The 27,513-nt window shown below is 42.8% G+C and overlaps 2 protein-coding genes across 6 annotated transcripts in view; one reads left to right on the forward strand and one right to left on the reverse strand.

Moving 5' to 3' along the window:
• Positions 1-1,834, reverse strand: part of Usf (upstream transcription factor usf) — a 32,565-nt gene extending 30,731 nt beyond the window's left edge. Inside the window, exons 1-2 of one of the 3 annotated variants that reach the window (XM_084606662.1) lie at positions 1,493-1,834; positions 268-326 (exon numbers count right to left, since the gene is read on the reverse strand). In XM_084606662.1, the coding sequence (XP_084462788.1) occupies positions 268-326; positions 1,493-1,524 (91 nt within the window). In that variant the 5' untranslated portion in view covers positions 1,525-1,834. The remainder of the gene's footprint in view (positions 1-267; positions 327-1,492) is intronic. The other 2 variants (XM_084606660.1, XM_084606663.1) reach the window with 2 other exon arrangements.
• A 3,567-nt stretch (positions 1,835-5,401) lies between these two features.
• Positions 5,402-19,401, forward strand: LOC146185740 (cyclin-dependent kinases regulatory subunit-like). Of its 3 annotated transcripts, none has more exons than XM_084606672.1 (4): positions 5,402-5,484; positions 5,816-5,885; positions 10,355-10,482; positions 18,895-19,401. In XM_084606672.1, the coding sequence occupies exons 2-4, from the start codon at positions 5,827-5,829 to the stop codon at positions 18,936-18,938; spliced, it is 231 nt and encodes a 76-aa protein (XP_084462798.1). In that variant the 5' UTR covers positions 5,402-5,484; positions 5,816-5,826; the 3' UTR covers positions 18,939-19,401. The 3 variants fall into 3 exon arrangements, with proteins under 3 accessions (XP_084462798.1, XP_084462797.1, XP_084462796.1); XM_084606671.1 differs by having other exon boundaries at positions 5,407-5,483; positions 5,808-5,885; XM_084606670.1 differs by having other exon boundaries at positions 5,417-5,484; positions 5,776-5,885.
• The last annotated feature ends 8,112 nt before the right edge of the window (positions 19,402-27,513 follow it).

The following is a 27,513-nucleotide window of genomic DNA, read 5'->3' on the forward strand; positions in this document are numbered from 1 at the left end:
ATTATTTGTCTTGCTTCGCACAAAACTAACAAAGCATGAAATTTTCATCAAGTGCATGGCTGACAATACTGGTGCATCCACAGTTTGAATGTGACAAGTTATTAGAAATAAGGGGGCAAGAAAGAAATAACATGCTGATATGCACAGCAGCATTTATATATATATATATATATATATATATATATATATATATATATATATATATATATATATACACACACTTAGCTTAAAAAATACTAATGGGATTAAAGACAGCGGGCAGCTTACCATCAGAAGGTATTTGTGATGCATCGTCTGATGCCGAATCATTATTCTTGTCTTGGGAACTACAAGAAACAAAACAAATTGACATAAAAATAGTTGCGCTGGTGCAAAAAACAACGAGGTTTACATGTTCCCGTAAACTTTAACCAGTTAGACATCAGTGCGGTCAAAAAGGTACCTGCAGGACATGACCTTTCGACCGACCGACTAAAAAAAAAAAAAAACTGTGCTTGCAAAACTGTCAAAGCATGCACACACAAATGCATGCGCAGCCAGTAACACAACCTAAACTGGCTATAAGGCGACAAGTTTCGCCTGTTCCTTTTCGATCGCGCGATTCTGTGCTGCTGATCAGTCGCACAAAGGAAAGCACGGCTCTTCACAGAAGCGCTTTCCTGAAACTACTCACCTCCCCATCACTGAGCAGTGGCCAGGCGTAGGTAGCCTACACCCACTTTCATCAAAGGACACTTCGATCTCACACAAAATAAATAAAGTGCGAGAAACTCCGAAATTTCTAGCTCAGGGCATTCGCCCCGGTTGATTGCAGTCGGCCTGTCTGCCTTGAAAGGACATCGATGGCCAAGATACGCCGGCGACATTCCATGCTGATATCAGATGGCGTAAGCACTACACGCGTACGAGGTCTTCGCATCACCGCAATTGTAAATCATACATCAGAAGGCAATTCAATGCGTCTGCAGCACGGAGATCGTAATGGTTTCCTTGATAGTGGTGGAGTATGCTTTCAGTCAGTGGCACTGCACCGCTGCCTCAAATGAAACATCGAGGGCGTTGCGTAAGAGCACAAGCGTTTGAAACAGGCCATCCAACCGTCAGGTTGTGTACATCTCATAACGACAGCCGGTTCACAACTGAATTTTTCCCATGAAGTATCGGTCATGTGCAGATTAATAGTACAAGGATCACAACAGACGCGCCGCAAGTAGAAAGTATCGCCGTTGCTTCTCAAGCCTCAGTGCATCTCAATTTTTTCGCTACATAATTTCCACGCCATTTACTGCGCGCGGCAATTAAGATCGACACATTATATTTGCAGCACTGTTCTCCCTGCGAAAGCAACAGACGAAGTATTCACTCATTCCACAACCAGGCGGCCTTCCGCTATCATGGGGCACTTCCCAGATTGCTACTGCGCTGTTGTCGCCGAAGACGGGCTGCCCTATCCGTCCTATAAGAGCGCTTTGATCAATAAAATTCCGCTTACTTGCTGTCCAGTGCTTGATCCAGCATATCCATGTGGTTAGGAATGAATGTTTTGAATTTGCCAGGAAGCGAGTGATCACGGGGCCAAACAACAGGTCATGTGAGCCCAAAACCTAGACATGTGACAATATGGCGACCTTTCGGCGTCTTCCTCGCAAATTGAGAAACTAGTGTTCCTCCGCGTTAGTTTTCTTAGCTTTAAAAGGTTATTGCCCTAATTTTTCTAGATTTAACTTAGCTTCTTCACTTTCCGCTAAGGTATAATAAGCAACAAACACTTTTTTATTCCGAATAAACCACGTCTCGCTAAGAACTACATTTTGTTGCACTCAAGTTACTCAACGCTAATTCGCAAAGTAAAAATAGAAAAACTACACTTTCGCATGGTTCCTCTTACTGGTTCAAAAATGTTTCAGGAATTATAAAAATTTATATACTTACATGCAATAAGTATACATTTTATTTTCAATATGTTTTCACCTTTAACTCTTAAGGTTTAATTTTTTTTTTTATTGGAGGTGGGGCGGTACCCGTGGCATGGCACGTTGGTCGCGCTGGCGAGCGCCAAGTTTGTCTTGCTAGTCTTGCGCCGCGTCTTGGTCTGACAAAGACTACAATATTTTGTAGTTCACTGTAGCTGCATATTACAGCCAAGCGCTTCCAATCAGCGCGGAATACAGAGCTGCACCATTCAGGCACCAGATGTGTCCCACGGCATAGCTTCCTCTTTGCACAGGGCCAGCAGGTTGCAGATCATAAAGGTTTTGGACGCGTTTGGCTGCACCCAGTACAAAAAAAAAAAAAAAAAAAAAAAAAAAAAAAAATCAATGGGTCCAATTGGGAAAACCAGTCAGATTGAATTGGTTCTGGCAATCCCAAATGGTTTGTCCAATGGGTACTGTCCAATTCAACTGGTTTCTTCAGTCCCAATTGGGACGCCCAATTGGGACGCCCAGTTAGTTTCGGGACTCCCAATTAGGAATGAAGAAACCAATTGAGCGTCCCGATTGGGACTGAAGAAACCAATGGGGCATCCCAATTTGGATTGAATAAATCCATTGGACTAATGGGAAGCCCAATTGATTACTCGCTACATATGTAGGGAACCACCTCAAAAATGGTGTATATTCACGGACTCAAAAACTGCATTACAAATTTTGGAAAACTTTTTACGCCCCACTGCCTATCAGTCCCTGGTAAACATTATGGAGCTCCTCACATCTGCCCAGCTGCAAGGCCACAGGATAATGTTTCAATGGATCCCTGCCCACTGCGGGCTCCATGGGAATGAACAGGCCGATGTTGAAGCGAAAAGCGCACTCATCAATGGCCTCCAAACAGCTGTGCCTTTTTCAAGAGGTGACACGACGTGCCTTCTTACGAGTTGTATGAATAATGCTACAGTAGCATGGGCCCAGCCAGACGCCCGACACATTCGAAGGCTCGATCAAACATTAAAGTTTTATGTTCCGCGTGATATTCCGCGTCATCAGGCATGCTTACTACATAGACTTCGTTTAAACGTGGCTTTCACGCACAAGTACTTACATTTAATTGGACAGATGGACTCGCCGGAATGTTCAACTTGTGGCATCCCAGAGGCTGTGGACCATATATTATTGGTGTGCCCAGCGTATGCGCGCGAAAGAAGTGTGCTAGCGGCTTCCTTGAAGCGTTTAGACAAGAGGCCTCTGTCGGAGGAACTGCTGCTGGGCGCTTGGCAGGACAAGGGGAAGGGTGTCCAGGCAGTGCGCGTGCTCTTTGCCGTTTTTTGTGCGCCAGCGGACTTGATTCGCGCTTGTAAAACAAGCTACTGTGTCTGTATATGTATTTCATATGCCTTCTCCCACATCGTCACCCATCATGACCTTCTTTCTTCTCTCCTTCCCCTTCCCCAGTGGAGAGTAGCAGGCCAGATTTGAATTATTCCGGCCAACCTCTCTGCCTTTTCCTTTCAATAAAATACACCTCGGCCAATGGATTACTTCAATCCCAATAGGGATTCCTTCGCTCCTAATTGGGACGCCCATTTGAAACAAATTGGGCTTCCAACTGGGCTTTCCATTGGTTCTAATGGGTCCTAAGCAAACATTCCCAATTGGGAAAGTCAATTCAGTGACATCCTTGACAGAGATGTGGATCAGATATGCATACCTCTATAAAGACACAACAGTGAAAAATTTAAGTTCTTATAAAAAGTATATGCCGCTTAATCTTATTAATTGATTATATCGTGTTCACTGTAAGTGCAGGCATAACTAAATAAGTTAACTCTGAATAAGAAAGATGTGTCACTGGTCCCAGCAGCACTGTTCAAAGAAGAGTATATAAGTTTGCAACCTGTTGCTATATACATTGAATCTGTGTTAGCTCCGTGTGTGTAATGCTTGCTTGTCTCTCATATATGATTTCTGTAAAAAAAAATTGTAATTTCATTCCACTCGTATAAAAGTCGGCGCCCCTATAACTCCTGGACATGAAACACTGAAATTGCATCCCTATTTTTTTTTTTTTTTTTCAGCTATGTGAGTTCAAACCATGTGGTCTTCATGGGTGACCAATTATTTCCAATTGGGAGCACCAATTCATACCAATGGTCAGGCCTAATGGGTGGCGAAAACACAATTGGTTTTTGACCAATTCATTCCAATTGGAAATTGGACCCATTGGATTTTTTTAACTGGGCAACGTACAGCTATGAAACGCTGCAGTTATATGCTACGGGCAAAATGCAATTTTTGGATAACTAAGTTTTCCGAATTGGAGCAGAGGAAGGCCAATTTAGGAGCAGTCTGGAGTACTTAAATTTCCCATCCGGACCCCTTTGTGAACTAGAAAATATTCGAGTTTGCTGTAGTACAGAGCTGCAAAGGAAGTTTTCTCGTGTAGTGCGATTTCTAGCTTTGCACTCCCCGTGAGCTGCTTATATGGCTATTTTTACGGCAGGTACTGCGCCCTCAAATACGAAAGACCTGAAGCGTTCTGTTCCACACCTCTATGTCTTCATACCAGAAGACACACTGCTGGCTACACCTCTATGTCTTCATACCAGAAGACACACTGCTGGCTAGGCGGCGTTAAGGCAAGCGGCTCAGCTCACCGCTATAGTTACAGATCTTGTCAAGGGAACTACATTTACGGGGATCCTTACTCTAGTGCGATAATTGCTGCAAAGCGGAAAGTGATTCGGCCGCATAGGCGAGCATTCACTCAACAGGTTTCGTAACGCGCATGTTTTTAGCGTATGTATATATATATATATATATATATATATATATATATATATATATATATATATATATATATATATATATATATACACACACACACACACACACACACACACACACACACACACACACACACACACACACACACACACACACACACACACACACACACACACACACACACACACACACACACACACACACACAACTCCGTAGCCGTGAGAGCTTGATATTCTAGTTCATAGCGTACTATAAAGGCTATAGAACGAAGTAAGTTTGTGAAACTATGTGCCATTGTGCAGCACATAGACAAGCATTGTGGGACACTGCAGAACTGTTTTTCCCGTTCGTTTTTTTTTTCTTTTTCTTTTTTCTTTTTTAATGGTGCCAAGGTCGTTGCGCAAGCGGGATTGCACAGCGCTAGCGAGGGGCGTCTGCTACATTTGAACATGTTTAGCTACGTTTTTTGTTTTCGCCGCCAGGTGTCACATGAATTGCAAGAAATTCTATAATAATAGAAATCAAACTTTATTAATCGAAATAATCAAAACAATTTTCGTAAAAGAATAGTAACATTCAAGATATAAGAAAAAGATGCCGAGTACGGCAGAAACTGTCACCGCTGCCACCGCCCTGTTTCAAAGAGGACAAATCCATTCATTCATACAGATAATAGAAGGCGAGCCAAATCCAGTCGAAGTCTTGCGGGGCATTTCGAAAAGCGGGTCTCATTTGAATAGTGTCCTTTCTGCGGACTGCAGAGGTAATGTTTTCCTGCGAGATGTTGAACTTTGTTCGGACGCTTGCAGCTTGCTTGCCAATAGCCTAGAGTAAAAAGTTTCATTTTGCTTTAGGTAAATGTGTAATGTTTGTAGCGAAGAAAAGACAATGTGTGAGCGCATGAGCGCTACACCATCGTAATGACTGAAAATTTGCGGCTATCTTTTTTTTTTTTTTGCTTTGTAATTTACTTTAATGCATATTTTTGCTGGCTTGTGATACGAGGGTCGTTATTGGCTGTGTATCGTGAACTTGCTCCATGCACTGTTGGCAGGGGCAGATGTTATGACTAAAGCCCGCCAATATGCTTCTAGGCCATTCTGGGATGCCGGAGACCTCCATCCATTACTCCGACAAATACTACGATGACAAGTACGAGTACAGGTGAGGTGCTGTCGTGTACTAACGCTCTCAAGAATGCCACGTTGACAAAATGCGAACGGGAAGGCTCATGGCCATGGATGGGGGTAAAGGGGGAGTAGACAGAATCTTCATTGTTTAGGTCGTCACTCAAATCATATTGCTCTAACCAGGCCACTAAGCAAGCGTACTTGGCAAATATCTCTGTGTTAGCATCAGTTTCTAGAAGGGAACGATAGTTCAGGCGGTAGGGTTTGATCTCGGAACGTCCAGTAGAAAAAGCAGGACAATCCCAGATTAGATGAGATATGCCGCCGCGCGTTAGAGTGGCATAAGCGAACAACTTGCAGCCCTTCGTTTATAGTTTCGATGGTGTGTCCCTCGTATTCTCCTGTTTGCACTTCTTTCCATATGTTTCTCTTGCGCCATTTTCCGTCATGGAGTAGACCCGCGAAAATGTTACCATTCGAGTTTCCCAATAGCTTTCACTAGGAATTTAAAGTAGGAGCTCGCATTAACGTCATACGCAAATAAAATACTTTTCAAGCGATTTCACATTTTCCACCAGTTCAAATTTACCTTAATTAGAAATAAATGGGCCATTCGGGTAACATTTTCAACGTGGCTCTTTCATCCGACATCAGTGAAAGGTCAGATCCTGTAATGCCTTAATGGTGTAATGGTGTAATGGTGTACAGTTCTTTACATCAGGAAAGCAGTGGCGACAGCCATGCTTTAGTATGCAGGTTGCTGCACGGAAGTTGTAAAGGATTATGACTGGATTCAGGAGCACCCATATATCGCCACAAGAAGTTCAAAGTATTGGCCAAGGATGCTGAGGTGAAAGGGAAATCCCAGCCTGCATTGTTTGATCTGTCATGCTGACAGCATGAAAAAGAAATGCAAGTGTAAGATGTTCTTAATGACTTTGCTCGTGCTTTGCTGCATAGCAGAATCTGCGTGAAGCAAGTAAAAAGTCCTCTTAGTAACTTTTGGCAGTACTGCAATGCGTATATGCCAGTGCTGGCAAGTCAGATTTTTAGATGAAGTACTTGAAAGAAGCATATGAGAAGTAAATTTATGGTGAAGATGTGAAAGTGAACACCATCATTGACGAGCGTGAACAATGAACGTATTCTGATACTATTTCAGTAAAAGAAAAAAGCAGGTCTGTTAAGCGGCCATAAGCAGACTGAATGCATCATGCTGTCATTCCAGTAAAAGAAAAAAGCAGGTCTGTTAAGCGGACATAGGCAGACTTAATGCATCATGCTGTTCCAGTAAAAGAAAAAAAGCAGGTCTGTTAATCAGACATGGGCAAACTGAATGTATCATGCTGTTGCACATTGGCTACTGCTGTCAGCAGCACTCTTGTGTTCATGGGCCAGACATGGAAATATATAGTGATGTTATCACTGCGGAGACAGGCTCTGCAGGATATGTGCAAAAAATTAAGTGTGTCTAGCTGAGCCTTTTGAGGAATTGCAAGTGAAAGATTTGGCCTATTTGGTGCACATTAATATTAAACATGCTCCAATGTTTAGTCAGCAGCTCAGGTATGTAAATAAGTTGCATCAGGAAGAGTTCATATTTGTGCATCTAACAGCATGTCTGAGTGATGTAGAGAAGCCTCCTCCTGTTGTAGCAAACTGTTGATGGAGTGTGCGCAAAAATCTTTTTGTAGTCGTGGTAATTTGCAGCTTACTCACAGAGCTTGTTGACAGTGCTGATGAAGGCTGCAAAACGCAAGTTCTTAGAGTGCTGCATCATAAAAGACTCAAAATGCCAACTGAGCCACGTCACTGGGGACTAAAATCATGTTTTAACTCTGGTTAAACCCATGGCGGAGCAATAGCTGTATGGTAATATATATTTTCAGATTTTACTTGTCAATGTTTTAAAATATACGACTTGACAGTTCAAATTTTAATCACAGTTAAGTAGTTAATGGCAATTAATTCATACCTGCAATTAGAGCAGTGCCATTATATTCTACATATACCATAGTTCAATTGTTATTCATAATGAACTGTCTGTAATTACAACACACAATTGGAAAAGCAGGCAGTTATGTGATCATGCACCAGTTCACCATAGTAAAACCTTGTTGATATGGGTTTTAAACGAATGTGAGAAAAAACATATCTGGGAAAACATATAATCCGAACTGCCAGATTTTGAATAAATTAACTCTTGAATGAGGTACAGAAACATTTCAAGTTGCAACTTTTGCTGCATAAAAGTGTAAATTAGCATTTATAGACATCAAGTATGAACAATGCTTCTTTTAGCTCTCACAGAATTCAGTCTGTATTTGCATTGTCCTAAGCATGGGAGAGATTTAATAAATTCGTTTCATAGAAGGCAATAACGAGCGAGAATCGCTTCTTTGGTTGCTTCCGGATGCTTCTCCCACTTACACCAATGGGACGAGGACAAGCCAACACATTAGCTTACAGTCGCCGTTTTTTTGCTCATGCTGCATCCACCAGACCTGGGCCACCGCTCATATGCAAGCGAATGGCTGTTGTTCTCAAATGGTTCACCTCTATGCCCCCAAGGCACTGCAAGGAAGCATCATGTTTCTCCTCATGAAGTCATGTTTTCGTGGGAACGGGCGCCTCGTATGTTGACTCATTGGCTTTCTTTGATGCTTCACCCTTTGCACTTAAGCACTGCAGGAAAGCAACCGTGGCGAGTGTTAGCAAATGTCCGATTGATCGCAAAACATATTATATGACCACAGTTTGTCGAAATTTTGGTAAAGCAACAGGAAAATCGTGCTATTCAGGAATGTATTGAGCGGGAGAAAAATAGTGTAACTCTATGGGAGGCCTTTTCCTACCCGCGATTTTGAGCATATGAAACGGGAAATTCAGCGAGGTTCTACTGTACTGTAGACGGACTAAGTCCCAGTTTGACATTGCCTGAGCTTGAAGCTCATTCTGAGATACAGAAGTGGTCCCCAGGTTTGTACCTGTTGCTCTGAAAAGCTCTCTTAAGCATTGTTCAAAAAGACATGAAGAAAAGCCCTTCATGACACCATCATTGACATTATATCATGCCAGCATGGTTATACCACGTGCTATTCCTTGCTGGCAAGTGCTGCATTGACAGTTTTAAGTTTGCTGTAAGCTAGCTTCAGACATCATTTCTATAAAATGGCTTCTACCACAAAGTCAGTGTAGGCAATTTTGTTTCACACCGAAAAACCACAAAACGAGGCAAGGATTAGAGGTGCTTGGCACCATTTTAGTTTTGATAGAACAGCAATATCAACAATAGAAACAGGCTGGCGTAGGTGCCACGCTGAGCGTAACTTGCTCTGTGGTATCATTCTGTGCAGAAATGCAAGAATGGATAGACTGAGTGCTTTTCAAGTACACAGGCAATGAATAAAAACAAAAAGAAAAGAAAGTTTTGTCCAGCCCTCCACTGATAATATACTTCCGGCGTTGCTGGAAATGCGAACAATTTTAAGGACGCAGCTGTTTCTATGCCCGCAAGTGGTAGGAGCCAAGTTTTGATGCAACAGAGAATGCCTGATCATACATTGAGCCGATGTGTAACTGCTGCCTTCCAGACCCAAGAAAAGCTGCACTAAGGTTTGATAATTTAAATGCAGTCGCATGTTTCTGAGAAAAATCATTGTTAAGAACATTATGGAATGCTTCTTATTTCCAGTGGCACCTTGTTGTTAATATTGTGCCTCCATTACTAAACTGTTTAGTGCTGCTGCACACTGAGCCAAACTTTAAGAAATGGGGCAGGGATTTCATTGCAACATAGATAAATGAAATATCTGCCTGGTGGTGCAGCGGTTACGCCGCTCGGCGGCTGTGCCCGAAGATGCGGGATCGAATCCTAGCTACGGCGGCCGCTTTTCGATGGAGGCGAAAAGCAAGGCGCCTGTGTGCTGTGCGATGTCAGTGCTCAATAAAGAACCCCAGGTGGGCCCTTTACTATGGCGTCTCTCATAGCCTGAGTTGCATTGGGACATTAAACCGCATATAAACCAAACCAATCCAGATAAATATTTTTATTGTGAAACAGCCAAAGCGAGACATCGGGTGGCCGCGGCTATGCCATGGAGAGGCGTAGCTACGGTCTCCTCATAAAAAAATCAGCCTGCCATGACATTTGAATTCACGTTGCCCCTATGCTATGGGCAGGAGCTGCCTGTAGCATACCGTTTGCATTCTCGTTACTTCTACGACACGCAGGCATGTCCATACGGCTTTGTTGAAGCGTGACTTTATGTGTAGGCTGGGCTGGTAGCTTATGCTCTCGCATCATACCCTTAAAGGATGAGCTTAAGAGTCCCCAATAATGTAGCACATTACATTGATACGGCGTAAAAGGGGAATAATGTAGCAGGCAAAAGAAGCTTCTACCGTTGCTTTCGCAATTCAACTAGAGTTAACCAGAGCTTAAACCACAACTAATTTTTTATGAAATAGTCATTTGTTTCATCCACCTCTATGGTGAACCAGGCACGTGATCCTGCCGCCCGAGATGGCCCAGTCAGTGCCCAAGACTCATCTGATGACTGAAACTGAGTGGCGCAACTTAGGGGTTCAGCAGTCTCTTGGCTGGGAGCACTACATGGTTCACTCGCCCGGTAAGGAGTTCTTACTAGCTGCTTCCAGCTGAAGTAGGCAGACCGGAAGCATGTTCATATTTCTGAATTGCTGCTTGTGCAGTGTGGGAAATAGATTGCTGTACGCAATCATGGATAAGAAGGAATACTGTTTTAACTGCATTTCATTTGAAAGAAACTGTGTACCATATTTACTCTCATATGATTGCAATTTTTATCCCATAAAAAATTATTTATGACATTTGGGTGGTGCACATGTAGTGCTAGGTGTATGTTCAGGTATAGTTTACACTTCGATAAAATAAATGTTTTCCATATTTGAGCGACGAATTTTGGGTACCATTCTGTAGGTGAATATGTTATTTAAGAAATGCAGTGCGCCTTCTCTGGATGTGTTATTACATTTCAGCTAGGAAATGAGCACATGTACTGTCCTCTCGTGAAAAAGACAAAACTGTCTGACACAGCAGAAGTTTATTGTTTCTATGGATATTGCATGATCGGTTAGAGGAAAAGTAAAGTAAACATTCTTTGGAAGCGATTCATCTTGCTTCATGGAGCTTAGTCCTCGATTTGCACTGTTTACAAATGCGGTTCACCTCTTTTGTTTTTCTCATGTTGTGATATAGTTCTTTATTTAAATTTTAGAAGCAAAAATTAGTATGCACATTGACCATTCTAACATTGCTTGTGAAGGGTAAAAAGTCCTGGTGGCAGCTTGTGAGAACTTGGTTTCATATGTGTGTAATCGTGCTGTAGACAATTTCAATTGGCCTTCAGTGAATCAGCACACTCGTTAGGACACATTGCAGTGCTAGCAACTGCATACTGTGCTCTTCGGTACTATTATACTGCGTGAATTGGAGGACATCCGCAGATATGTCTCTTTACTAAACATGGCATAGAGGAATGCGTCAATGCCTTGTAATTCTGACCAGTAAAAGAATAATTTTGCATGCATGTCAATAGAACTTAAGTAGGGGCCCTCTAGTTGAAACCAATGCCAGCAACAAAACTTCACAAGGTTGCCGGTTGCCCGCAAATCAAACCAGCCATTTCATCACTTGCAGCAACAGAACGACAATGCGCATTTGTAAATCTGCTGCGCAACTCTAGCCTTCAGTGGTGAATGAAGAAAGGATTCTTAGAGCTAACATAGTGCTAGGAACCCTGATATAGCAATGAACAGAGGCGGGCAACTTCATGAGATTTTCCACCTCTGCTCTTGAGGCCTGACCTTGCAGTCAATGAAACTGGAAGACATAAGCGTGGCTTGAGTTCATACTCACCTGCCTTGTCTCCAAAAACTGGCAGCTACCACGCCGCTGAGGTTTATTCTTTGTTCTGGTGAATGTTCATTTCTCTGGTTATACAGTTGCATGGAAGAGGTGTGGTTAAAGACTTTGAGGTGCATTCATTGTTCAATTTAAAGCCAACATCCATAGGGCATGTGGGCGTAGGGCACCTCATTTATTGTGATATTGCAAAAGCACCCTGTACCCCATACGAATTTAATATATTTGTACATATTCTTTAAAAATAGCTTGATTGCTTGCATTGTTGTCTTCAGCGTAGAGATATTTTTTTCTTTTTAAAAGCAGCAGCCTGGTCTTCCTTTCACAGATGAACATGTGTACAACAGCAGTTTGATTATTTCTAGGCCATAAAATATAATAAGATGATGTGCTACCTGGCATGAAAAATATTTATTAGAGATGCTCTCTATGGTTCTAACATCTGCCAAAAGTGCTGAGAATTACTAATGCCATGATGCAGTTAAAAAATTTGTCATAACAACTCGCTCATTTTCTTACATGTCCTACATGTTTATCAACTCTTTGAAGGTTGAACTTTTCGGATCAAATTATTTTATTACGGAGTCGGAAAACATATCAGTGAAATTGGGGAACAGCCGAGGGGGGGGAGCTGATTTATGATTTTGGACAGCAGTGTTACGTTGATAGCGTTGTTGAAATGCAGAACTCTGTAAACCAGGTGAACGATCATATCCCTGAGTGGCAATAATAAACAAAAAAAATTGCGGGGACACTCCTCCTTTAAGGTGGCGACACAGCAGTGGTAATGGCTCCTATTTGCCGGCTCCCCATACAGATCCTACTTTGCTGCTCTTTTGATTACTTTTAATTTGCGCCTCTATCAACCTAAACACACTCATTAACATACAGTCGTAAGATGCCCGATTATATGAAAGACTATCAACATAGATGTAAATCCTTGTTTTAGCCAAACTGTACGAATTTACCTGCCTGGCCAAGAAGCTGTGTGTCTAACTCAGTATTGAAGGGTATTGGAAAGCTGGATTCCAATCTCACCATCCTACCTTAAAGGCAATGCCTCAGTTGGCAGTGCCCTGCCAAATCAGTCGTGTCATGTTGTCTCGTGATGTCACACAGTGTGACGACTAGTCACCGGCCAACTACCACCTGTCAGGAACCCCCCCGGGAATTTTCACTCACTGCGCCAATGTTGGATTTTCTGGAGAATGGGGCCTTCAGTGTTAATTGCCTTAGAATAAGTGCAGTCTCAATAAAGACAAAAATCACTCCTTAGGTCGCTGCTTTTATGGGTGTCTGCATGGGAGTTACAATAAAGAAGAAAAAAAAATCAATTTTAGCATGCTTCTATTGTTATCTTGCAGCGAAACCAAAAGCATGAAAGTATGTCACTGTAAACCATTCTAAATGCTGACTGAAATTTTCCTTTCTAGAGCAGTAGCTCTACTCAGTACAAAAATTGCTCACCAGGATGTGTCTGGCATGCATCATGGTAATGTCACGGGCAGGTGGTAGTTGGCAGGTGACATGACTGAGCATCCATTTGTTGAAGGGCTGCGTGATGTAATGGCACTGCGTGCTGTCACAAAGTTGGGAGGAGCTGCCAACTCAGGTTGCTGGTTTGGGGTAAGGGAATGGGATGGGTATTAACCTTCCAGGCCTCTTGGATGCCAAATAAGGCACACTGTTCCTAGACCTAAATCTTATGGCTTGGTTAAAGCGGGGCTTTATATTTGTTGATAGATCAGTTACGACTTGCATCTTAATAGTGCGGTAGCTTAGGACTGCATGCTAATATGAATGCCTGGGGTATTGAAGGCAGAAAGGGACCGATAACCAAAACGAACTGAAACGTGTAGACGAACAAGGAACAGCAAGGGGAAGTGCAGACATGAGTCAATAGCACTAATTTCATCATACCCTTGAAGGCAGAGCTTAAGTGGCCCTCATAGTTGTAGAGCGGTAGTATCGCCAAAGCCACTGTGAGGCTACTGCACTGCATCACAGATAAAATGCACCATAAAGTCACTCTAGCAGTCAACAAAAGCGCTTTTCATGCCAGTGCAAAGGGTGGAAGGAGTTTTTCCAGCTCTCACGATCCCTCCCTGCTAAAAATAACTTAGTAACAGGAAAACAATAGAAAGCCGCAATAAATCTGCAGCTATCCGTTGGACAAGCTGGCATGAAGAGGAGATTTAGAGTGGAATGAGAAGCATGGTGAGCAAAAGACAGGGGTGGCATTGAAAACGGAATTACTGCACACTGGGATATAAACGAGTAATAGCATTCCGAGGTCTGAATACTAGTCGTGAAGCATGGCTTACCTGTCTAATAGATCACGTTGACTGTATCGCCTGCCAAATTGGATCTCTGCCTGCTGCACTGCTGTCATGCGCAGGAATATCTTCAATATCAAATATCTTTGTGGCGCTGCATATTAGGAAAACTGGATGGAGATTTTAACTCTGTGATAGGTCCCACTCGTGTAGCTGTCTCCTGAATATGCTTGGGAATACTGTCTGACAAATATAGATAGAAATGGACTGCAGTGCATCAGGAAATGAAGCGATATTTTTACAATGGAACATTGCTAGTCATCTTCTTGGTTCTTGGGACAAATGTCTTCGCTGACATCAGGCAATGAATGGACAATAATGTGGAGTAGTTGTCCCTGAACTTTTTACGAGTGGCCAGTGTAATGCCGAACATATGTATGGTGTCTCAAAAATTATATGCCTAAGTGAAAGATGAAAAGCCATGCTTTTCTAGCCACAGGCTGAACATTTTATTAACCTCTTCATTCTGGCACTTACTTACACAGCACTGACTTCGCCGTGAGCCCGTCGTTGTAAGCGCAGCTAATGTTTCCGACAGAGTATGCAGTGCATGCAAAAGAGAGTATACATGACATTCTCCTCTTTCCTTTCTTTTTACTTTTCTCACAGTGACACAAAAGCAGTTTTTCACCTGTTGCTGACTTGCATGCTGCTAAATGTGGCCACACTTTCCTTTCCTTCTGCCAGCGCAGTGGTGCAGCATGCTTTGAGGTTTGAGTCATACAATGTCATAGCTACGCTCCTGCCTCTGCTGAATAGTCTATGTAGAAAGCTCACTACACACGTGCTCCTATACGTTTAGCTTCTTAAATCGGAGGCACTGCGGCTAATAGTTCCTACTAGGCTGCTAGCAAGGCATGACATGTTAGCATAGCTTATCTGCTATGCATCACTAGCGTGCGAAAAATTTATTTGGGGGAGGAGGCAGTAAGTGTAACCAAAAAATGCCCTTCCCACAGTGCCTGTACGGCCAGACACAGTAATAGCTGGCAGGAGGCACTGCAGCCAAAGGAGTAAAGTTTACTATTAAAGTTCAGATTATTTAATTGTGAAACTGGAAAGAGTTGGACGTGAAGTATTTGATGTGCCTGGAGGGTTATTTTAACAAGGTGTTTACACAATCCCAAATGCAGAATAGCACCCATTTTTGGTGGCCTTGGACAGTGTTATTGCTAAATGTTGGGGTAAATGTAACAATCTTCCTAAACAGATCAACTTTCAGAGTTTTGCATTGCAGGCTGTACAGCCAGTAATTTACTTATTTATGAAAAGTCCTTACAATGGGCACTAGCAGGAGGGAAAGAATACAAAATGGCACTACAATCGTGCCTCATCAATATGGACATTTTGGTTCTTGAGCAGAACTGTCAATAAAGTGAGAATAACGAATCACAAGCAAAAATGTTGTTACAGTGAATGTCTTCGCGAAAAACGGGATGTCAGAGGCATCATGTCAGCAGTCAGTGTTGCCTTCAGAGTATAAACCATCCGTAAAAGTGAAGTAGCATAAGACAGTCTCAGCCGGTTCTTTCTGAAGAATGAGTGACGCAACCGGTGAAAATGCTTCGTTTTCTGCTGCTGCAGCTGCTAAACAAGCTGTATGAGCAGCAGCTATGCAGAGTCTCCGAGAGGGCCTGCTGTTTGCACCCACGAGAAGGCTTTGCCGTTTGCGACGTCAAAGCTAAAGAGTTGTATTCAAACTTTGCATGGGTAATATCGTAGGCGTCCTCAGAATGTCTTTAGTCCGGTGGAGAACCACTGTCCTCTTCCATGCAAGATGCTCTTCCTCTATGCCACCCTGCACTGAACAATGCACCTAATTATATCATGTGTGGAATAGGTTTTTTTACATGTGGATAAGTAGGCATACAGACAAGAGGAAATTCCTGGTTTGTGCACGCCAGATGCCTTTGTAAGCCGACTAACTGAGCAATGGGAATGGTGACTGCTGAAATGCCACTATGCTACTCTGTAGAGAACTCGTGATGAGCTATGTAGCAACGTCCTTCAAATGCAGATGAGTTTCATGAAAAGTTATCGTAGCAAGCTTTCAAAGATTGTTCTAGCCTCCAGTGACATGTTCTCTATGGAAGTAAAAAGATTCTTGCCTGGAAGCTGAACTGTTGGCTGCGTGTCTTGTATAAAAAAACAAACCACCTCTCTTCCTCACTCTCAGCCTTATATAAGGGTTATCACAAGAACTATCTTCATGCCGTGATAAAGGAACTGAATTATTCTCGCTGAAATTATGTTCACTATCGCTATCGTTCCTTTCATAGAATAAAATTACGTTAATAGCATCATCCTGACTGCTCATGGCGCTTTTTCTTGGGCTGGTAGGGAACGAACCTAATATTTCTGTGTTGAGGGAGCTCTAAAGTTGTGGCACTGCATAAACGAGGAAAAGCCAGGAATCTTGAGCTAAAAAAAAATACACTATGTTGTGCTCATTAACTGGTAAAAGATAAGCTGTGCTGGTAAATAACTGGCGAGAACTGTTTTAGTACTGCAAATGGCACTGTGCTGATTTAAGTGCTCATATCACACCGGTGCTCAGTTTGTTCAGACTCTGATAAGCCGTTTGCTCGACGGCACACCTGGCAAGTTGTTCAATGCTGCGACAATTACTTTCACGTAGTTGAGCACGTTGGTGGGTTTGGAATTCTTTATAGCATGGCTGGGGTGTCATGCTGTGCTGGGCACAACCACCTGCTACTTTTAGCTCAAACTTGGACCACACAATGGCTCTAGCATCACGACAACTCTGGCTCTCATCTCATTCTACTTCGTGTCAGTTGGGCTGTCATCCTACATTAAAGCTTGGCTCAAGAGCGTCTCCATAAGTAAGGCACTACTGTTGTAATACAAAAGATATCAGTGGACAACAGTTTTTTGGTTGTAGAGCAAGAGAACATGTACTTTTGTTGTACACATTTGAACATGGTCACCAATTCAAGTTAGTTCACTCTTAAAACACAGAATACTGGTACTTGTGGCCATATTTCAGAAATATACTGGTAGAACAGCACTGGTAGGCATATTTAAGAAAAAAATGAGCTCTATTTTCAAGATTAGGGAGATATGGCATAGATTTTAAGGCAACAAATTTTTCCGAGGACTCCAGAGTTGATTTACATGAATCTCCCATAGATGGCACCAGCATCCATTGATAAGGTGAAGCAGCCACATGATCGTTATGCAGGCAACCATCTTTTGGTGGAAATCTTGGCAGAGCGACAGTTGCAGGTGCTTTATCCCTGCACTTTTCTCCTCATAGCCAAAAAGTGCCATCTACTTACATGCTATTGTTATATCAATGAGAGGCCTGTCATGTTGCGACTGGGGCAAAGTGATGCGATATACAAGACCGCTGTGAAGAGTTGAAGGCTGGCAACGAAACTGCTGATGAATGTTCATTAGCAATGGCATTTATATGACGGACATAACTGAGCTGCAGTGTGGACTCTCGTGAACCTGTCCTGAAACTAAGGCCCACTGCCATCTTGGAAACGTTGCAAAAGCTTTCGCATTTGTGTGATGAAACATCCACTTGGGTGCCTTTTTGCAGCGAAAGGTATATTTGCCGGCACCGGTACTTTGATGATGATGCATTCCATTGTGCTTAATGTGTCAGATAAATGTGTCAAATGTCCTTCAATGATCAGTTTCAAATCTAAGTCATAACAGGGTCACATGGCTGTTTTGAAAACAACCGAAAGGAAGCTGATTCTTCAAACCCTCCTGGCACATGTGACCGCCTGTTGTAAAATCGGCGCGAAGCAAGTTCGTGTGAATTTTTTTATTTTTTTTTTTCGTTGCTAAAGCAACACTACGCCAGCCAGCTCGGAGCGTGTACTCGGATGCCGTAGGCGCAAATGGCAGGAGCTGCCAACTTGGGTCTCTCGTTTCACATGGGACGGTTATGTTAGAATCAACCTGCCAGGACCCTGGTATTCGCGTTACTCTTATAGGCCACTAAGGCACATTCATACGGCTTGGTTAAAGTGGGGCTTTATATATGGGCTGGTGGCCTACGCTATCACGTCATACCTTTAAAGGTGGAGCTTAAATGTTCCCCATATTTAGATGCAATAAACACCTTTACCACCACCACCTAAAACGGTGGTGAAATTTGATGCGTTCAATGGAACGCTGGTTATGTTCGATGCAACGCTCGATCGCCCGCAGCCAAAGCTTTCGCTCCACACTCGGTTCAGCAGCGTTGAACCCGTGTAACTTATTTTGCTGCGGCCCGTCTGCTTGAGCCAATAATTGGCAGTTATCACAGTAGCTCCTTACTCCACCCTGGGAGACATTTGTTATTTCTGGCAAAGATACTTTTGAAAAACAAACAAACTTTAGATATTTGAATTAGACAAGTTTCTTGAAATTCTGCTTACTTAAATTAATGCTGTCCTATATATGTGAAGCGTTGTTTTTTGTAAAACTCTAGTTTTTCTGATGCATTGCTCGCACATGAAGGCCTTTGGCCTTTGAAAAGACTGCCACAGTGGTAGAGGGTTATGATGCTTTATTTGGAGACAAGGTTTTAGTTAATGAATGCTGCTTAGCACATTTGGATGCCATGAAATGTGTCCCAGCAGTTTTTTTTTTTTCATCACTGGTGTGTTGCAGTCTTTCATGGGGGTGATCATAACAGATGGTCAGCATGTTTTTACTGCACATTTGCTAACAACCTCACTGTTAAGTAGTGTATGGCATCTGTCCACTGTTAGCATTTCTTGGCATGAATTTCCTGTGGTATGGTACTGAATACTAAAAGAAATTTGTTTTTCTTTCAGAGCCCCATGTGCTTCTATTCAGGAGGCCCACCAAGGCGATCTAATATGCCACTACTACAATGCCACTGCAAGGAGTACCAGGCAGCTGATTCAATGTCCATAAATATGCCACAAGTTTGTTATTAGTGTCCATGTTCTTTCTTTATACATCAGGATGTACAGCAAGTTCTCTTCTGTCAGAGCTGCACAGAAGACACAGTCCTGTGATATAACTATATTGGCAATTTGCTAGGAAATTTATCATTTATTTGCACATCGATGCAGTTAGAACAACAACAGTGTACCCGCTACTTCTGTACATGCATAGATAGTAAGGTTAACTAATAATCTGAATGAGGAGGAAATTGACTAATGTGTGTGTAAATATTTCTACTTGGCTATGTTGATTGTACTATGCTTACCTCATCTGCACTCAAGTTTTCTTTTGGCTGCAAAAGTTTTTGCTTGTGCCATTTAGTCTTCATGAAGGATACCACTGCAAAGAAAGCGTTGGTGTGTTCCAAGAATTTTTCATCGCTCTGTAGTTTGATTACCTAGGTAGGGCTATGCCAGGCTTTAGCGCTCTAGGTACCACTCCATGTTTGCTTGCCACTATGCATTGACCAGAAAACAAGGATATGAGGAAAAGGACTTTAAATGTCAGTAGAGTAATGACAGTTTAGTCATAGTTGAAAGTAGACTATACACAGGAATGTGAAATCTGCTGTAGAGCACAGTAATTTTGTGCTGGTTTGTTCCCTTTCCTCACTGGACCTCACACCTCTCCAAATGTGGCGATTTGGCAATAATGAAACAATTTACAGAAACATACGACAAACTAAGATGAAGCCTTGGAGCAAACTTGGAGCAACTGGAGTAACTTGGAGCAAAAGTATCTCGTATATAGGAACAGCTTTGAAGACCTTACTTATTCAACCGAAGGCTTTGGTTAAATAGAACTCCTAGAATTTTGTGCCAAGCATAGAGCCTCCACCTACGCTGAAGTCTTATGCTTTTATGTTTATAAATCTCCAAAATAAAGACATTGGGTGATCATCCTTTGTTAAGTGCCCCAGGCTTCAATAAAGCAATAAAATAAAAAAAAATTAGCTGTGGTTTAGCTTGTGGTTAAACCTGGTTACGTGAAAGCAATCTGCATGGCTACGCTTAGGTTCGGCTTCAAAGTAAAGACGTGGCTTTCGCGCATAGTAGTTTACACTATGCTTTCAGCTTTACTTATGCCATAGGGAAATCACTTCACATATGAGCACCCCTTGTTGCTCGTCGTTGACCATTCTCATTCAGGTGTAGAAGACTTCTAGTGGTATGACATTGTCTCTACGTCGAACTCCAGGGCACACCGCCATCGCAACATTCGAACGAACCTTCTGTCCTAGCAACTCACTGTTGTCATTCGCCACTACCAACTACCGAGTTATCTGTCTTCTTCTTTTACTTCTTCGTCGTTTCCTTTTTTGTTCTTTTCCTTAATTTTTTTCTTCTTCGTCTTCCACGGCGCCATGCCGACAGCTTGAAAACTTACCGCAATGTAGCTTTCGCTACAAAGTAAACCAATTATATCAAATGACAGACGGCCCAACATGTGGGAGTTCAATGCAACCTTGAACCCATGGCACTGCTTACAAAGGAAACGAATTAAGAAAACATTCAGCTCAATCTCTCCACACGATGGCCTCTCCCTTACCACACTCATGAATGTGTCTTGCACTTGATCTACCAATGGGTTGCTTTAGACAGATACCTCATTTTCCCTAATTGCTGTCATTTGATAGAGATTGCAGTCAATTGCCATGTTCGTGGTAGCTGGGCACTAGGGTTACTTAGTGTTGGCATTGAAAAATGGAACCAACCTGCATATCGGTCCATGCTGCACCAAATATATGACCTCCTTTTGTAGGCCTCGTGCACATTTCAGGCGTCTGAAAGTTGCCATTTAAGTGTGATCGTCTGACGGCTTACGCGGGCAGGGAGATCACTTCGTGGAATTTCCTCAGTGTTCAGAATGGGTACAGTGGCCCAAAGCCAATGTAACTAAAATGACAGCTAAGTGGGGAGCGCGTGGCCTAACAGGACTGCATCTGTCGACGGCACCATCTGTTATGCATCATATGCATTTCATTCTTGATCTAGGAAGACTAATAGTCTTAGTACTGCTCATAACCAATATGCATCGCTCTTTTGTGTAGACTGTTTGCGGGCAGGGAGTATGCTTCGTGGAATACTAAGGAAATCGAAGGGTCAGCGGCCTCAAGTAAATACAATTACAAAGCTAACGAGGCTGTAAAACGGCTACGGCCTTACAAGCAACAGGCCTTTGAATTTCTACTGGTGGTGAGGAAGAACATCTCACCTACTATGGCCTAGTTCAGTTCAGTTCAGTTGTGTCAGACTCTTCGTGACCCTGTGGACCATATCACGCCATGCTTTCCGGTCTCTCACTATCTTCCTAACATCACATAACTTCGTCTGCAGCGCCTCGAGGATGCCATCCAACCATCGCATTCGCCTTCTCCTGTGACCCTCAACCTTTCCCAACATCAAATCTTTCTCCAGCGACTTTCTCTTCTCATCAGATGACCAAAGTAGCTGAGCTTTAATTTTAGAATTTGACCCTCCAATGAGCAGTCAGGGTTTATGGTTGACAATATCGACCGATTTGATCTTCTGGCAGTCCAAGGAATCAAGAGTCTGTGGTCTAGTTCAAGGGTTTGCAAACTAGGTTCTGCTGGATGCCCTTGGATTCTGCGAGCTCCCACTAGACTTTGCCCCCCCCTCCCTCCCTCTTATCTTTTGTGTATGCACCTTCACTGTTCAGAAACCTTTGAGCTCAACATGTTTGCATAGTGATCATCTCTGAGCTACATAGCAGGAAAACCTTTCGCAAGCTGGTGGTGATGTGTAAGGTTTAGTTGATGCGTGTTCAAGCAGTAACTTTTTGCACCATCATTTGACATTTTGCTGCCTAGATTTAAGTACCTCTCACTTATTGTGTTTGTAGCTGGACAAGGACAAAGCACGAAGGAGCAAGTAGGACATACAGGCGCTGAACTGCAACTTTTTTTTGTTCCCCTCATAGGCGTTTCTTCCGTGGTATACATGATGTGGTTGGCGGATTACCAAAATAATGTTGCAGTTCAGTGCCTGTGCGTCCTACTTAATCCTCCGTGCTTTGTCTTCGCCCGGCTATGCGCTGCAAAAACGATGAAAAACCAACTAGCCCGACAGCTTGTCCTCTCATTTATGTTCTGAAATGTGAGCAAAACAGTTCTTCTTGCGCAGATTTTGAGCTTAAGGAATGTCAAGTGGTCCTCCATATGACTGCGAAGCAAATTGTGCTGCCTAGTTAGTTTTGGGAAACAGTCTATGGCTATGCCAACATTTTGCATTTTCAGAAACATATGCAAGTGTATGCTGGTAAAGACTTCTAAGCTGCGATGTCACTGACATCTGCACTGCATTTTGCATGTTTTATATATGTTCAATTTTTACCTGTATGTCTCTGCAGTTCATTACCCAGAAAGCCATCTTTTTTTTTTTAACATAGCCGGGAGGTCCTGAAAGCCTGTGGACAACAGTCCAAGAACATCTGGTTTTGCAGTGGTAGCAAACACCTTCAGCGTGTATGTAGTGTTACATGCATTTATGAAGCTGGTTGACAGTGCATACCAGGAGCTGCCGGTAGCGATTACAAGATGAGGGAACTCAAGTGGAGAAAAGTATTATTGTTGCGAATACCTAAACTAATGCCAATGCCCAGAAACACTGCCGAAGCCACTTGCAGCTGTATGGGCACATCTTCTGTACTCCCAAGTCTGCTTATAAACACAAGAAGGCATGTGGCCCTGCTCTTCACAAGTAACTATCTCCAAGCTGAAGTGAAGGGGGAAAAAACGCTATAGTGCACACCAAAAGAGCAGTGCTTTGCTGCATAAGCTAATATTTTAAAATGCTTGCGTTCAGCCAATGGCTATGGGCAGCCATTAATGCTGCCAAAAATTATTTTGAAAAGAAATGTGGCCACGTGATCTGTGTAACTGGCTTCCTGGCTATATGTGGACTGTGGAGTGGGCTAAAAGGTTGAAGGCACTTTGAAAAATGTGACATGTGGTAATGTGATTGTAATACCTATCGGAGTAGGTGTTCTTGTCGAAGATGTGCATTCAGCGCAGCTGTTGTCATTTTTCCCAGTGGGGGTATTGGAAGTTAAGGGGAGATTTGTCAGCTGACTGTTTGTGTGCACCTGTCTTGTAAATGCAATTTAAGATGCGTACCTACGTAATTTATGGCCATATATGTTTGGGCTAGCTGTAGAACTTTTTTTCTGCTTAAGCTTTAATTCAGTCAAACATCTACCTCCACCTGTTCAAAAACTGATTAAATGGCCATTAATAAAGGTCTAGCAGCACTAGCATGCTTTTTTTTCAGCATTTCCAATCTTTTTTTGCCAGCATTAGTTACGCTATTTCGGACTGCCTTTCATCAAAGAATAGAAGCATTTTTTTTTTTTTAATTTGGGCTGCTTTCGCTGAAAGAAAATATTTGTGTGCTGTTAACATTGTGTTGAAGCCAGTGATAGTGTCGCGTGCTGTAATCCCAGCATACTGCTGCAGGAAGTACCTTGTTTATAGCCGAACTTTACCCTGCACATTTTTTTTTTTTGTAGCCTATGTGAGCCAAAGAAAGCTGATTACTTGGTTTTCAGATGTGAAACACATAATGAAAGGTGGAAGCCTTTTATGTCCAATTAGCACAAAAGCTGGCATTATCTACTAGTGATGATCCACGGCATGAAACTTGAAGACTGATAAGGGAGGACTGTGACATCACCGTCTAGGCCAATCAGCAACTGGCGCTAAGTTCAAAGGGGTCTTTTCGCCCAAACGATGTTGCAGGTGAAAAATATTCGGATTAATGTCAGATTTCTCGGGAACTTTCGTGCGACCAAAAGAAAGCAATTGAGCTGCAAAGATCTGGTAAATTTGGATAGGATGGAAACTGAAACTGGGCCTTGAAATTGTGAGATGGGCACGTTTCCCTGCCCTGCCACACTGGCGCACTGGTTAAGATGCCGGCTACTCTGCCGGAGTGCCTGGGTTCGATCCCGACCGCCGCCAACTGCGTTTCGATAGAGGCGAAATGAAGAGGCGTCCGTGTATTGTGCTATGTCACTGCATGTTAGGCACCCAGGTGGTAAAAATTGCTCCATAGCTCTTCACTGCGACTCCTCCTTCCACTTTCACTCCCAAATTCATGATTCAGGTGTCCACAGACCAAGTGTGACAGATACTGTGCTTTTCCTTTCCTGCGAACCAATTATTATTATTGTGCTGCCCTCAGGTCATGAAGGCTCGGTGCAAGTGACAGGAAAAATGGGCCTCGTGAATCTGTGATGCAGTCAATAGAAAGTACTTGCAGTCGGCCAAGCTCCAACATTAGCAGGTAGCATTGGCTACGACACCGGTGTATCAAGGGCTACGGGGCAACAAGAACGCACATAGTCTGGCCCTAGATCTTACTTTCTGGGATCCCAGTGGCGTCTTGTGCAATGAACTCCTGCAGTTCGGTGAGGAGCTTAACACATATCAAGAGATCTTAATCATTATGGGTTGGAACATCAGTTGTACCCAAGTGCACACAAAAAGCTCTCAAAGAGAGAAGAGGTAGTGTGTTGAAGACTGCAAACAAGAGTCTTTCCACATCCGCATCTTTTAAGCAAATGGCACCCCAAGAAGTTTAGCCCTCGGTGCAAAAAAATGCAATGGAATCACGGACTTGGTCCACATGGTGTGGACTTGCCCTAGCTTTGAAAGCCGAAAAGAAGCAGAGATTTCTGAGAGACACCGCTGCCCAACCGGAAAGGACAAGTCCAGCATAAAGTCATCGGTCTGGCCATGATTGCAGCCATGATCCCGGCTGACAGCTAGGGGGGGAATGATCGGGAGTTCGCCTTACGTGACTCCTCGTCGAATTCTCTGCCTGGTGCTAATAGTTATTTCACTCTCTGCGATAGTCAGCAATGAAAAAAAAAAAATTGCAATGATACATTCATGCTTTTGCCTTCACATCACGTTTTTCCTTATAAAGCACGAGAGAAGTGAACAGGAGTTGAAGGGGAGCCTCAATTTGCAAACGGAGCCAATGTTTCAACAAGGAGACTTGTCTTCATCCTTATAGGCATGTTTACAGCCTTGTACAAAGCATTACAGTAATTATTTTCGTAATGCATTCCTAGGATAAAAGCATATGAAGTACCCTGTGTATCACCTATTCTGGTAGATGATGCACAAAACTAGAATAAAATATAGTAAAATTTGTGTGATTATGTGAAAGCATGCACTGCCAAGCTGACTGTTAAGAGATGCTATCTATTGCTTTGATAAGATTTGGTAAATTCATCTGAAACAAAAATCAGATAGGTATAATACGAGCTCTTTAAAAAAAAAAGCAGTGCTCACTATATACACAACTGTGTACTAGCAAAAGCTGATTGGATTGTTTGCTACCCGAAATCATTATCATCCATTGTACTCCCACTTTTTGTAGACTGTGATGTCAGTCCAGTAATCTACTTTTGCTTTCTTGCATGGTTTTAGCTAATCTGGATTTCGTGTACACAACTGTGCACGTAACACCCCACAAATACCATAATGTCTGCCTACATGAAAGTACACATTGCCTCCTTGCTCATCATTGCACACCTTTGAACAGACATGTAATTCATATGTGCTAAACGAGAATTGCTCTATTTCCACTTCGTATACAAAAGACTTCAGCTTGGTAATGTCAACGTGCAGAGAGCACTTCTTACGAAAACCTGAAAATAAATTTCGATCGTTCAAAATAGATTATACCTATCCAACACTCTTAATTCTTTCTAATCACTAAACAGTACATGCATGTTTGCTGGAGAAAGGAGTCTCCCATATCCCTCTAACTGTGCTCTGTGCCACCAGTGATTGCTTTCTAATCTCACTAAACCATGCGACTGAGGCAACCCCTGCTACACTTGCCTTTTCTTGGATTCTACTATAGTGTACTAGAATATAATTCTACTCTCTTACTCTAAGGGGTCACATGCTAACCACCCTCCACATTACACACGAAGACCATGTGCATTTCAACTTGCTCTGAACAAAGAATGGACATTCATGAGCTTATTAGCAACTTGAGCATATGTAAGCTTTATAAGGCTTTACTTAGCCTGCTACTTGCTTTGAAGGCACTCAAAGTGCTTGTGCATCAGACTGAGAGTGCAAAAGTGTAGAGATTTCTTGCTATGCCGTAAAAGCTGTTTGTCTGCCATGTGAAATCATTATGAAGATCATTCGTAGTACTCTGGCTATTTGCATAACAAAATGCCAGTGCAGTCTTTTCCTTTTTTATTACAATAAAACCAGTGTTGTGCCATAATGACTTACCAGAAGGGAACAATTGTATAAACAAGGGGGTCAACTACATGACTGAATAAACTGTGATGATGTAAGTGAACAGGTATACATACAAGATAACCCTATATAGACAGGCACATACTTGTAAGTGATAAGCTAAATAAGTTAACAATTATACTAGTAATTTTCTTTCTTCCAAATTACTTGCATTCTCATGTTGCACTTTTATGTTACAAAGTGTTGGTTGAGAAACGTAAAAACTGTTGGCAAACAACTGTACAGGCTGGAGAAACAGCCTTTTTTTCACCATTCTCAAAGGAAATTCGGTCCAAGCAACTGGTAGCGAAGTAATTTCTTGTGTACTGCTATCCTAAATTTCGTTCATGTGCGAATCACCACCGGACTGACAAAGCGCGCTGCTGCACGGGAGTGCATGTATTCCAATCTGTTTGGAGTTAAGGCAATCTTCACGCAGATTGTCGACTTGCCATTCACATTGTACGAGTTTGGTGCGACCTGTACTCATTATTGCAATCTCTGCCCTCCAGGTGGTTCACATACTTGAAATTGCGCGCGGAAAGCTTGAGCGAAAAATTAATTGGCACTGGGAAAGATGTACAGTACGCTGAACGAGAAGCCGTCAAAAATTGATTTCGAAGGGAAGTCAACTTCTCGGCACCGGGAACACAGTTTGGAGCAGATGCCTCTAGTTCGAGGTAGCAATCGCAGACGCTGCATCTTGACTCTGAAAAAGAAAAGAAAAAGAAAGGTAGAGCTGAAAATACAAACTTGGACTACGCCTGCATTCCCTTCGCGAGGGAATTTCATCCGTCGTGGCTCGCTCTGCAAGCGCGCACCGATCCTGTTCCGGTACATTTCTCCTCGAGTTTCCGCCACTTCTCAAGAAACAGACTCAGGCGAAATGAAATCCTATGCTCGAGTGAAACAATGCCCTACTGAAGCGATCGTCTTCTTCGGCCGGTGTGTTTCGCTGCCAAACAACCTAACAACATACACCTACCCAGATTGCTGCTGTGCGAGCAGCGAAGTTTAAATTTAGCCTTCGCATATGGACGCACGGACACATCGCTGGCTGCCGGCGTCTGCAACGCACGGATCCATGCGTGCAGAGAGCGTCGCCTACGTCACCACGATCGTAGCGTCGTAGTAAACGAAACACCAAAGAGAAAAGGGCAATTGCTTTTACCCTTGGAAGGAAGTTCATGATATC

This window comes from Amblyomma maculatum, chromosome 6 (assembly GCF_055883805.1).
Source record: "Amblyomma maculatum isolate TAMU_Amacu chromosome 6, ASM5588380v1, whole genome shotgun sequence".
Classification (NCBI taxonomy): domain Eukaryota; kingdom Metazoa; phylum Arthropoda; class Arachnida; order Ixodida; family Ixodidae; genus Amblyomma; species Amblyomma maculatum.

What these genes read in the sequence shown, in the direction of transcription:
- LOC146185740 (XM_084606670.1), top strand. Translation starts at nt 5,806, where the DNA reads ATGCTTCTAGGCCATTCTGGGATGCCGGAGACCTCCATCCATTACTCC. An exon ending in GATGACAAGTACGAGTACAG is followed by an intron (nt 5,886 to 10,354) that starts GTGAGGTGCTGT and finishes ATGGTGAACCAG; the next exon opens with GCACGTGATCCTGCCGCCCG. An exon ending in CTACATGGTTCACTCGCCCG is followed by an intron (nt 10,483 to 18,894) that starts GTAAGGAGTTCT and finishes TTTTTCTTTCAG; the next exon opens with AGCCCCATGTGCTTCTATTC.